Source organism: Dipteris shenzhenensis, chromosome 10 (assembly GCF_047967505.1).
Source record: "Dipteris shenzhenensis isolate YYH24624 ecotype China chromosome 10, Dip_SZ_1.0, whole genome shotgun sequence".
Classification (NCBI taxonomy): Eukaryota; Viridiplantae; Streptophyta; class Polypodiopsida; order Gleicheniales; family Dipteridaceae; genus Dipteris; species Dipteris shenzhenensis.
This window is the reverse complement of record NC_141605.1, coordinates 1,414,128-1,426,997: the sequence shown is the minus strand read 5'-3', so window position 1 is coordinate 1,426,997 and position 12,870 is coordinate 1,414,128. Positions and strand designations below refer to the sequence as shown.

Here is a 12,870-nt window from a genome sequence, read left to right as displayed (position 1 = left end):
CGGGATGCTGAAAATGTGACTGTGCACACTGCCTCTCGAGAAGAGCCAAGGCGGCATACCCTCTACTGATCCTATCTCGTGTTGCATGCGTCATGGAGAAGACTGGACCTCTAAATGTGGCACCCAAATATGTATACTCCTTGACTAGCTCCACCTCCTGCCCATCAAATGTGAAAGAGAACTTGCCTCTCCTATAAACCTGGTATGACGCGTTGAAGACCATGACTTTGGTCTTCCCAAGGTTTACAGACAACCCTCTGTCCTAACAAAAGCTGTGGAGTGCATGGAGATGTGCCTGTAAACCCTGCTGGGAGGAAGAAATAAGAACCACGTCATCTGCATAGAGGAGAATCGGTATCGTGGATCCTGCCAGTAAAGAACCTGTACCACCCATCGTCTGTATGTACATCTCTAACTCATCGATATAGAGACCAAAGAGTGTCGGAGACAAAGGACACCCCTGCTTCACCCCTATCGTACTGCGTACTTTCCTTGACAGCCCCGCCCGTGTCCTGACTCTACTTGTGACTCTCTCATACAAGGCCATGATCGCCCATTGAATCTCCCCACTGAATCCCAAGTCACGAAGTCGCTGGAAGAGTCTGAAACGGGGCACAGTGTCAAATGCCTTTCTGAAGTCCACGAAGCAACAATAGAGCCGTTGCTTACGTGACTTCGCCTCCTCAATCAAAGCCCTAAGTGTGAAGATATGATCTAGAGTCGAGTGCTTTGCACGAAATCCAGCGTGCCCTCTAGTTCTCATACCTGTCGCCTCGGCATGGTCATTTATATGTCCTTCTAGAATGGTCGCATAAATCTTGGCCATGACATGGCCAATCATAATGGTCCTGTAGTTCGACGCCTCCAAAGGATCCCCCGACTTGCGTATGGGTACTATAGTATTTTCTAGCCAACTAGGTGGAAGACCTGTACAAATGGACTCGTTAAAAAGACGGGAGAGGACTGTAGCTAAGGCATCAATCCCATGGGTTACATACTCCGCTTGCAATCCATCATGGTCCTTAGCTCTCCCAGTCTTCAAACGATGAACTGCTGCTCAGACACTACTAGATGAGAATAAGGCAGAGGAGGTGGGTCTACGCACATGGGATAAGTCGATCTGTGGTTGGTCTGGAATATCATATAAAGTGGAAGTATAGGCAAGCCAAACTTGCGGGTCTGTAAGAGGAGTTTGAGATTTCAAGCGAAGGAATTTCTTCCAGAATTCCTTGGAATCACAGCTGAAAAGTAAACTTCTCAGCTCCTCCTCATTCCGGGCTAGAAATTGGTGCTTTTTGCGTCGCACCAAACGCTTGTAACTCTTCTTGGTCTCAATCAGGAGGGGAGACTTCTCCTGTGTCTCAAGGCGAAGCTTCCTGCGGAGTTCTTTACATTCCTCATCATACCATCCATTACAAGGCACAAGACCGACTGGTGGAGGACCGGATGTGTGGCAAGTGACGGGGAAGGACTTGTGGGCTGCCGAGATGATGGAGGTATGTACAAGGTCCCACCGATCTTGTGTGGAGGGTAGGGCATCGAGAAGGTGCGGACGGAGAAGACTACTCAGGTGCTGGCTATAAATATCATCGAACTGGTGGTCAAAATGAACCTCATAGTATGGCTGACGCTCATGATGTCTAGAAGGGGGGGCATGAGGAATCTGGGTAAGAATAAAGTGCAGACGTGCATGATCGGCTGAAGGCATAAGAGGGTCGACTGTGAGGTTATGTACAAAAGGGATTAAAGTCAGGGGACCCAAGACGTAATCAATGACGCTCGTACCACCACCCGCGAAGGGAGAACATGTGGCTGTGGATGAATGCGGCCATTGTCGAAGTCCATTATAAATGACCATGCCATGCGATGAGAGAAGCGTGTCCCTGATCTGTCACCTCTACTCCTCTATCTGAAGATAAGCGTGGAAAACTCTCATCCGGGGCAGCTGGAACTAAGACTGGATCCTCAGCAAAGTCCAAAATCTCTGCCTGTCTGTCTGATGTCCTCGCGTTGAAGTCTCCTAAAAGGATGACCTCTTCGCGGCGTGAGTACTCCATCGGCTGACAAATCCTCAAAAGGTGACTGTCCTGGTCCATCTGAGGCATAACAAGACTGTCTCGGGGGAAAGTAGCATACTGCAATAAACAAGTCTCTCCGGGGGGGTCTCCTGATCCGTACCCAAAGATATTTGGCCCGATGGTCTCTGCTCACGACTGTGAGTATCGATCTGAGATGCTCTCTATAAAAAAATGCCACACCGCCAGATCCTTTGACTCCTCCTGATCGTCTAGTCTGCTGTCGAAAGACAGACTCCCAGGCATACCCTGTCACCTGTGGCAAGCCTCTCTCTGGGCTCTCATGGGTCTCTGTAAAGAAGACGATGTCCTGATCAAAAAAGGCCTCTCGTAAGTTGCTAGGCTGAGCTGTGAGGGAACCATTACAGTTCCAAACTGCGAAACTCAAGCTATCTGGCATGCTACGTGTCCCATAGGCCTCGTGTCGTCAACTGTGGGCTCCAGCCGGTCTAGATCGCATAGCTCCTATCAAAAGTCTGCCCTCTCTGATCACGGCCCACTTGCCCTCACGACGGGCAACATCCCTCTGTGCAATGAGACGTCTATGCTCCTCCCACTGAAGAGCTGTAAGGTCCTCATCCATGTGAATCTGTGGATGAGGTTAACGTTCTTGAGAGGCCTCGCGGGCATATGGGACAAAGTACACCGAGAGAAAATAACTCATACAAGCCTTTGTGGGCTGAAGCAAAGGGCGGCGCGCTAGCCCTTGCTGAGTGCTATGCTAAGCTAAAGTGTTCAAGAGCTCAAACAAAACTCAAATCTCAAATGAAAAATTGACATTGGAACCCGAAACATGGCACCGTGGTGGCTTTCCGGTGGGCTGCAAAGATATCTCGAATCTACGTCTTGAGCTGTCTCTCGTTGTGGCGGAGGACATGGTCTCCTCGATCTCTGTATCGAATGGGCTATGTCAAGGTTCTCTGGCGGTCTCCTCTAAGGAGAGCTGAGACAGACCAGACCTTGATTGTGTGTGCTTTGGTCGCTTGGCGGTGGTGTCATGTGTGGTCCTTGCCTCCCACGCTCGGCAGCGTCACATCGTCTCTCCTCACCGATCCACACTGCCCTCATATCAGCTAGCTCCTCCTCCTCCTCCACCCCACTATGTCCTAGAGCTTACTCAAATGCATAGAATCCCATGACATGTCAATGTGCTCAGTCTACCTCAGCATCATGTGGCACGGTCACTCCTTGCTTCTCTTTGATCTGTGTCGTCGTATCTCAATTAGATAGAGCCCAACGCACACTTGATCATGGAAGTGGATCAACCGTGAGAGTGAACCAAAGCCATGTCCCTCCTGAAAGAGGGAGTGGTATCGTCCCGGGATCTCGTAGTAGGCTGGCCAGACACATAAGAAATGCTCCTCTATCTCAACCTCCCCCAGCATGCAGCTCTCCTTGCCTCAATCCTTAGCTGATGGGATGAGACTTACATCTGTCCAATAGCAATCCTCCTACATGTGAGATTCCTCTGTCCTTGAGGTATTGGGGTTCTGATGATGAGTCCATCCTCCAATACTCTCAAGAAATAGCTATGATAGAACTTGATGGGAACTCTTGGTCCCCCCCCAATTTCAAGATGTATGGAGTTGGAGGAGATCTAACCGTATGATATGGTTAATCCTGCTCTTTGCTAACGGCTCGAACTCTGTGGAGGAATATCACTGTTTGAAAAATGGCATCAAACGGGTGAGGTGTCATGGCCAACTCTGCCTGTACTATCTTATTTGTGGAGGAGATTTAACCGAATGATATGGTTTATCTCGTCTTGTGGGATCAACTCAGGCTGTCCATCCACGCTATAGTGAAAGGGGGAAAGCCGGTCCATCTGAATACAGTGGCTGGCAAACCATGTGGATATGCGTGCATACCATATTATACCGACCCCGCTTTCTGCTAATCGTCTGGATGACTCTAGTGCCAGTCTCGACAGTATCCAGTGAAGTAAAGGCCAAACTCTGTGGAGGAATGTCACTGTTTGAAAAATGGCATCACCAAGAAAGGTGTCATGGTTAACTATGTCTGCGCTTTCTGATGGGGGGCTGAGGGCTTACTCTAAATCATCCTAGACCCCATAATCATCTGTCGCCGAGAGATCACTCCCCCAAAAGGGTGCTGCATACATCGCAGTTGGCCTCACGAGGGTGTCAAAAAGCCAGCCCTTCGTCACGGATCCTGAAAGTGTGCCTAAAAGCACTGCCTCTCTAGTTGGGACAAGGTCCCTATCCTTGTCTGAATCGTGCCCTGGCTGCATGGGTCCTTGTGAAAACTAGCCTTGTGAAGACTGTCTCCAAGTATGCATAAGAGTGCACTATCTCCACTGGCTCACCTCGGTAAGTAGCTATGTCAGTGGAGGACTATGGGTGAGGTGTTGAAAGATCATAACCTTGGTTTTCCCAAGGTTAACTGTCAAGTCTCTCTCTGCAAAATGCCTTTAGGGACTCCAGATGTCTCGGTAGTCCCTTTGCTAAAGATGATATGAGGACTGTGTCATCCGCACATAGCAATATCGTATCGTCGAATCAGCCAGCAGTGATTCTCGCCTCCTAGACGGTCAAAAAAGGATGTGATTTCGTCAATGTAGAGCCCCAAGAGAGTCAGTGAAACGGGGCATCCTGCTTCACTCCGATCATGCTCTCAACCAATCTGATAGGTCTTCTGGGGCATGAACTCTCCCTCTGACGGACTCATATAGGCTCATCCCCCCATATCACAACCTCTCAAATCTGCATCTCCTAGAGTCTCTTGATCATACGAGATCATGGGACATTGTTGAAGGCCTTCTAGAAGTCTACGAAGTAGGCGTAGACGTTCTAGGATCTCGACTTTGCCTCCTCAATGATAGCCCGCAGGGTGAAGATGCGGTCTAGGGTGGAGTGTTGTCTCTGGAATCCTGCATGCTGGCCATGTGCCTCTGTGTAGCCGCTGATCTCCCTCTCTAGAACCAATCCGTAAATCTTGGCCAAAGTGTGGCCAACATGGGGTCCCCAGCTTTGTGTATCAGTAGATGTTGGTAGTACTCTAAGCAGGTGGGAAGTCATGGCATACAGTGTCGTTGAACATCTACGCTAAAATCAGAACCAGGATCTCCTGTTCATGCGCAAAATGCTCAGTCCACAGCCCCTCATGATCCTGGGCTCTCCGGTTATGGAGCCGACCAAGTGCAATCTATACATTATATGCAATGAACAAGTGACAAGTGGTGGTCCTGGGCCTAGAGGACATATCAGGTGCATTGGGACATCATAAAGTGAGCTCGCTTATGTGTGCCAAACATCTGGATTTGTGATGGCAATAGGCGGCTTCCCCTCAAATAGAAGCCCCCACCCAATGGTATGATCTCCCCCTCGAAATGATCGGATCACCTTATCCATCTTGTGTGTGAGGAAAGCCCACCTCTTACGATGTGTCAGTCGCTGTGAGATCCACTGCGCCTCCAATGTTGTCAGATGGCCCAAGGCTCGCTCACATGTGAGGTGAGAGCTCAATTTTCTGCAAATACACACCTCTTTTCTGCATTTTTGGTCTGCTCTTCCCTTTCCCTGTATCCCACATGTTATATACTTCTCCGTTTGCTGTGTTCACAGCCTCTACTGTTTGTGCATAAGGTTCCCTTTGGCTATCAGTTTTTTTACTGCAGCAATTCCAAAATTCAAATAGGATGGCTACTTATGACAAGACTTCAATAAAGAAAGATTGGCTCAGAACAAGAAACAAAAGCAGGGTATGAGTCAAGATGACCCTATTTATACCTCTCACGAGGCTCAGATGGTGTTTTATGTTATGCATGAAGGCTTTAAAGACATACGCAAAGATTGGAAGGATCCTGCTCCTACTGTTTGAATCATGGTGGAGGTTGATGAAATAGTGGATCTAGTACGTGAATATGCTAAGCATGCTATGATTATTTTCTTCCCGGGTCATATGCCTGATGTAGTAGATGTGGGCAAGTGGTTGACAGAGCACTCTAAGGCTGTTTTGTCTGCAAGGTGCATTATACAGCTAAAGGTTTTTTTGAAGGTATTATGGCGGCTGAGCAGCATAAACAAATGTTTTTGGAGCAATCTTCTCTTTTATGGGCAGCAAAGTGGTGCATGTCTTGCCCTGGTTCTGAATACCAAGCATTGATCAAGCATCGTCGCCCGGTTTGGGTGGAGGTGGTGGATTTTCCTCAATGCTTGGCTTCACTCTTGCCAAAAACTGCAGCAATGTGACACTCTATTCATGACAAATGCCAAGCCCAAATGCGGATTCAAAGCCATGTTTCAAGGCATTCAATGAAGTTTCTTCAAAATTGCTTCAGCAAACACAAAGTTAATGCCATCTAACACATCCAATTTCCTCTAGTAGAAGCTCCTCCACGAACTGGACCTAGGAGAAGTGGATCGTGGGTTAAACCTATGGCTTAAAGTTGGCATAGGGGTTCTAAGACAAGGCCGAGGGTGTAACACCTTCATTAAGGGGCATCATTACCGTCATCACATTATAGGTGACATAACATATGCGATGCCTACTTGATGGTAGCTAAACTCTCTTCTCTACCATTCAAGCAGTAGAAGCAGTATGACATTCTGTTCATGACAAAGGTTAGGCACAAATGTGGATCCAAACAAGCCATGTCTGAATGCATTTGGAAAAGCTTTTTCAAACACAAATTTCATGCCATTTGACATGTCAAAAGTCCTGTAGTAGAAGCTTGCACATTGTACAATCTTGCAAGGATAATCTGTGCTAAGTTGTTGCACGATCTAAGAAGAGGAAGATGTACATTCATTATTGACTTTCATTCATAGTTAGGAATGCCTAGGGTGCAATTCTTGACATAGACTCCCATATACGTGAGAATTACAGGGCAGAAACCAACCTGATATTGGAATGTTTACAGTGCATCAGGCATCACAAAATTCAAGTCCTGCTGTGTAGTTGGGACTGCAGGGTAGTTTGTCTCTAAAGAAGTGCACTTACAGTGTGATAGTCTTTCTTGGAGGATCCGGTCGTGCCAAGTGTTGCAGCTTCAAGGCTCAAGTCCCCTGGTCATTAGCCGAAGTCCAACTTGAGCCACACACAGACCTTGGGCCTTGAATTCCCAGTTTGGGAGGGTAGATGCCCTTTCAATGCTCTCTATAGTAGATATCGGCCCACAATAATTCTCTCTTCTAAGGTGGCCTCAAGTCCATGGCGGCAAGGTCTTTCACTGTTAAGGGAAATAGTTTTTTAAAGAAAGAAATTTCAGACGAGAAGAGGTGCATATTGCTGATAGTTGACAATTGCCATTTGTCACTGTGTTTCACCTTCTTTCACTCGAGTCTGACAATTGCCATTTGTCACGGTGTTTCACCTTCTTTCACTCGAGGCTGAATTGACCCATCAAACGAGGTCCTAACATGTGGCATGTTGGCAAGAGTGCTTTTGGGGGATGGACCTACAGAATAACTGCTACAGACAATAGCATAGTCTTGATCTAGGCTGGCACTTTTTCGAGGATGCTTGGAAGGATGGCCATCGCTCTGTGAAGTGAAGGTAAGGCACTGCAACTTTTTTGCACTTCTTCCTGCTCTGCTGGGCTGAAATGAGGAGATCATAGAATGATTGCTGGTGGGAATACTACACACAATTGAAGCACAGTGCTGATAATATAACTAGGCATTGTGTCCTTTGCAGTAACGTTGGTTTAATGAGGGTCTCTGAGCTTGGTGATTCATGCTCAATCTGAAGAAGATTTACGTGACATATAGGCCATAATATTTTCTCCATTTTGATTTATTCAGGTTAGTGATTGAGTACATGCGCTTGGAAATTTCATAGGTGCAGCTTTGAATAAAACTTCATCATGGTAATCTGTTTGTGTTAGAGAATTTTGTCAGCTGGTTTGCCAAAGGATACAAATTTTGCCAGTGTCCTTGGTTCCAGCTCTCATTTTCTGAAATCAAAACAAATGTTTGTACATAGGTTTGGTATAAAGGAATCAACAATTATTTTTCTCCTGTCTTGGAGTCTTGCTATGTTAATTCCTTACTAGTGGGGCTTGTACCAAACTTTCAAATATGATATGGTTTAACTGATTCTGTCATCCCGCATTGCTGTCAAATAAGAATTTGTCTCATTGCTTATTTCTTGAACTACAGCTGGACAACCTTTTGAAGAGTTTGGGCTTTACTCAGAAGAAAGCTGATTCTCAAGTCCGATGGGCAGTCCTCAATACTGTTACAATTCTGCGGCGACATAAGGAGATAGTTTTAAAACTGGCTATGGCTATGATGTCTCAAAAATCTGTATGTGAGTGCATTGAAGTGATCGAAGCTGAGTTTGCTGATGTTTCAGAGATTTAGGCGGTTGAATCATTATTTTGTGCCAAAGTGCACCTCCAGCTGTAAAATTTCATTATTTTAATGATACGACTAGGTAAGAAAATGCTGTATTATCAGACACATAAAGATAGACTGGCTTGTACGGGCATAAAGGGTCTATCTTTCCAGGCCTGGCAATCATGAGGAAAGGCAGTTGTCTGACGTTGCTCATAGTTTGATGCAAAGACAAGAACACTCATGCATGAACGATCATATTCAAAAGACATTTTTTTTTCAAGTAGCAACATTTCCTTTTCAATTTCAACTCTTGATGCCACCTTGGTTATGCTATTTTCAAATAAGCATCTTCCATCTAAGAATGTTAACAGAAGAAAAAGCACACCCATCTATGTACTTGTCCTCACAAAAACAAGAATGTTTGCTGACATTCCTCGTCTCCGTGGAGATTTCTCTATTTACATTCATGCTTCTTTTCTAAGCTACACATATAGCAGCTGAATCTTTTTATTCTTATGAATGAATATCCTCTCTTATAGAAAAGTAATTTCTCTTTCCATAGACCCACCTCACTGCAATACATGAAAGGACTAATGCGTGTGTGTCAAAAAATTTATAATCTCTATGATGTCTCAGATAACTCGCTGGCCTTGTGCCTCGATTGGAACTCTGTGCTTCCTGGTTCTCCTTTTTTGCTCTGAGACTAGGCATCCACCTTTTCATGGCTGCCTTATAATGATCTCTACTAATTCTGTTGCAACGACATGGCTGCCTTGTCTTCATCGTAAAACTCTGCTCAGGCTAATCAGGTGAGTGTTGTCATTTTCTCTACATTCTTTCATTGCTTTAGCTCTCCCCTCCATCCCTTCTCTAATTTCTTACTCTTGGTTGAAAGTTGAATGGTTTTCTGCCATCTTCTTCTAGATTGATTTGTAGTACTAGCTACCTTAATATCTGTGTCTTGCAAATTGCAAAGGTGGCTTGGTGCCATAGCCATGTGTTTAGCAAATTTTTGAAGCTGTAATTTGGTCCCAACACAGCTCGGCTCTGTTTTGTAAGCTTCCTGCTTAGACTGCTTGGGTTCCTCATCCCTCTCCTTCCTAGCCTCCTTATGATTACTATAGGAAAACATGGATATTTTCTCTTTTTTGTTACTTCACCTCGGCTAATATTCTTTGCCTGCATATTTCTTTTGTTTCTTCTGAAATGATCTCTCTTAACCTATCTGGATTTTTTATTTTAGCCCTCTCTCCCTACGTCACAACTTTTCGTCCTTGTCATTCTAGAGGATTATTGTAATAACTTGACTTAACACGATGGCATCATCATTCAACTTCAAATCCCTAGCTTTCTTGGACAGAAACCAGGTTACCCATTTCTTGTAGCATGATAGATTTTTAAACAGGCCTTGTGCTATATGATTTGGTATTTCTTGTACTCATTTTACCTTCGATGGGCCTGATTTTTAGTTTACATGTGCCAGATGTTTAAAATTGATTTAAGTATTTGTAAAGAAAGTTTTTTGCACATGTCGATGTATCTTTCTATCAATGGCTTTTGCTAGAATACTATTGATCATTAAGTATTATTTGTTCTGATGCTTTACATAACAAAGTCCCCTTGCATGTTCTTGACTAAGCATTTTCAAGAGCATATGCTATTGTAGAATTTGATCTTCATTTTTGCTCGAAATTTCTTTGATAGTGAGATTTAGAAATGCTAACCAATGCTGGCCAATGCTAACTAACAAATGCAGTAGCATCACGTGAAGTTGGCCTAAAAATTTGATGATATGGGATTTAATAAGAGCTGATCTGTAGGCCATGTACATTAGAGGAATGCTTGCAAGATTCTAGTAGCATAAAAAAAGCTTTCTCAAAACTAAAGAAGCATGTCTTCACCGAAACTGTACCATATTCTATTCAAAATAACAAAGTACGATCATTACAGCAGAGGGGGAGAGCTATCTCTGTCAAACCTCCACAAAACAACACAGGGGTGTCTTAAGAGTTCCTGCTCAATAGTAGAATCACGTAACTTGCAATTTTAATTTAATTTTTCTTCTATTGTTAGCTTGAAACTGTTATATTCTGCAACCATATCTGAATCAACATTTATGTTACTTCTAGATGCTACTGTTATGATCATCAATAGGAGGGTGGTCATGCTTTTTCTAGGAGGGTGGTCATGTTTTTTCTTTTGGTTGAAATAGAATTCTACTTTTAAGTATGTAATCCACAGAGAGATCCAGTATACAAACAACCTGACCCTCTCATCATGTCCTTAACCCTCATTTGCCACTGAGAACTCCACTCAATTGCAAACCTCACCAATCACTCCGGACATTCACCACCCGTTTACATGCTCAACTAGGATAAGCATCAGCATTCCCATAACAATAACCCACAAACACATAGACATACTTCCATGATTTAACATAAAGGAAACACCCTTAACCACCCATAAAATTCATCTTTATTAAAATCCAAACTAGAGATAGGATGATCTAACCGAGAAGAAGCTCAAGGCATAAATACTTCATGCAGAGCATGAAAAAAACACTCAAAAACTCTAGGCAAATGAAAATGTGATAAGGGCCAAGACTTTACCTGGAAATGCCACCTCATGCATGCGATGGTCTCAAAAAAGCTCTCCACTCTCTAAGAAAAATTGTCCTCCTAGCCAAGCAAACCTACAAGATCCTCCTCCTTGCTCCTCTCGAGGGGAAGGGTATCTAAAACTTGGGCTGCTTTGGTGAAATTCTGAGTATTTTAAAGTTTATGTCGCTTGATGTTTGTTTGATTGGTTAATTGCAAGTCCCAATTGGCCAATTGAATTTCTAGGAGTACAATGTCACTTGTCCCACACACCTCCATCATAGCATACGAGTAGAACTTTGTCGTATTACAATATCTGCAATGACAATTTCCCACGCGCAAACATCGCTGCAGTCAAGTCTTCACGCTTGTGGAAAGGGAACGTCCAAATTGAACATTCTGTTTTCCACAAGCGTGAAGACTTGAGAAAGCATAGAACCAAACTGACTCCCTCTCAGCAATTCATAACCCATCCACATCACTCACGTTAATCAATTCGCTTTCCATCATAAGACAGCAAGTTGTTCATTCTTCAAATGTGGACATCCAATTACTAATGTCATTATCTGAATCTTCTATGAGGCATAATGCAAAACCACCAACCATACCATCATGAACTTAATCTAGGCATTCGAGATGACCCTATGCCCATCCTAGTGAGCTCTTGGATGTGGAGGAGCCTACCCACATGGATTTGATCACAAAATTTCTCTCACCTAGCATTTTTGCTTGGTAATACCATGATCTAGTGGGTGTCTTGAGAGGGCATAGATGTCCATCAAATCCCCCTACAGCCTTCTAATGGCAGATAGTTGAGAGTTTTCTTTACTGACAAAAGTCTGGTTCCTTGTAAAAGTGGATGTCTAGAATGCCAGCAAAGTCTTTGGGAGTGCAAGGATTGATTCTCATGTGCTATTGGAAATCTGAACCATAAGTGTCCAAGAAATTATGAAGCCGAGACCCTGACCCATTCTAAATGCCAAAAGCATCACCGATGTAACATCTGCAATAGAGAAGTTCCAAAAAAGATTGCCTACTAAATTGAATGTTTATCATGTGACATAGAGACATGCATGCATACACAATCGCAAAATTGCTTCCCATAGACATATCTCTGATCTGGTGCCATGAACTCCGAGTAGTGAACTTAATACCGAGAGTAGCTAGTTAGATTTACATCTCACATGAGTAGCTTAGGTGCAAGATCTCGCGAGATATGAGATCACACTGATGGTTAGTGTTACAATAAGTTCTTGCCACACATTCTCTCCTCTCACCTATCGAAAATTCTCTATACAACATGTCCAATTCTTGACCACAAGCATCTAAGACAGCAGTTGGGTTTTGGTTACAGGTTATGTGAAGAGGCAACAAATTAGATTCCTAGGAATGTGAGGAAAGCAGAGCTAATAAAGCAGTTGGGTTTTGGTTACAGGTTATGTGAAGAGGCAAATTAGATTTCCTAGAACCAAATCCTAGGAATGTGAGGAATGGTCACGTAGGATGGTGGGATACTTTGTGTGTGTGTGCACGCGCGTGTGTATGAGTCCATCGAAACCTTGTTGTGAGATTACTAGTGTAGTACATAGCTGTAAATATGCACATATAAAATGTCTGACTTACAATGTACAGGGTTTGTGTGATCTGCGACAATGGAAAATATTTTGGGCATATATGAATAGATTGCAACGTGATAGAGTAGCCTTGCAAGAGCATAATTAGCATAGATATGTGGCCAATCAGGGACCGAGAAGGTTGATAGATTGTTGTGCAATGTCTTCTTCAAGGAGAAATATATGAGTTTGCTTCAGTCTTTGCACCACAATCCTAAAATTTGAGAGCATTAATTTGGCAGGCTATGCTGCAATATCCATGGAGGCAAAATGCTCTTTTATG

The 12,870-nt window shown here is 44.0% G+C and overlaps 1 protein-coding gene across 1 annotated transcript in view; it reads left to right on the top strand.

The window, feature by feature from the left end:
• The window catches only part of LOC147897245 (uncharacterized), a 66,751-nt gene extending 58,010 nt beyond the window's left edge, over positions 1 to 8,741 (top strand). The window contains exon 7 of the mRNA XM_087380833.1: positions 8,198 to 8,741. Within this exon, the coding sequence (XP_087236959.1) occupies positions 8,198 to 8,401 (204 nt within the window). The 3' untranslated portion in view covers positions 8,402 to 8,741. The remainder of the gene's footprint in view (positions 1 to 8,197) is intronic.
• The last annotated feature ends 4,129 nt before the right edge of the window (positions 8,742 to 12,870 follow it).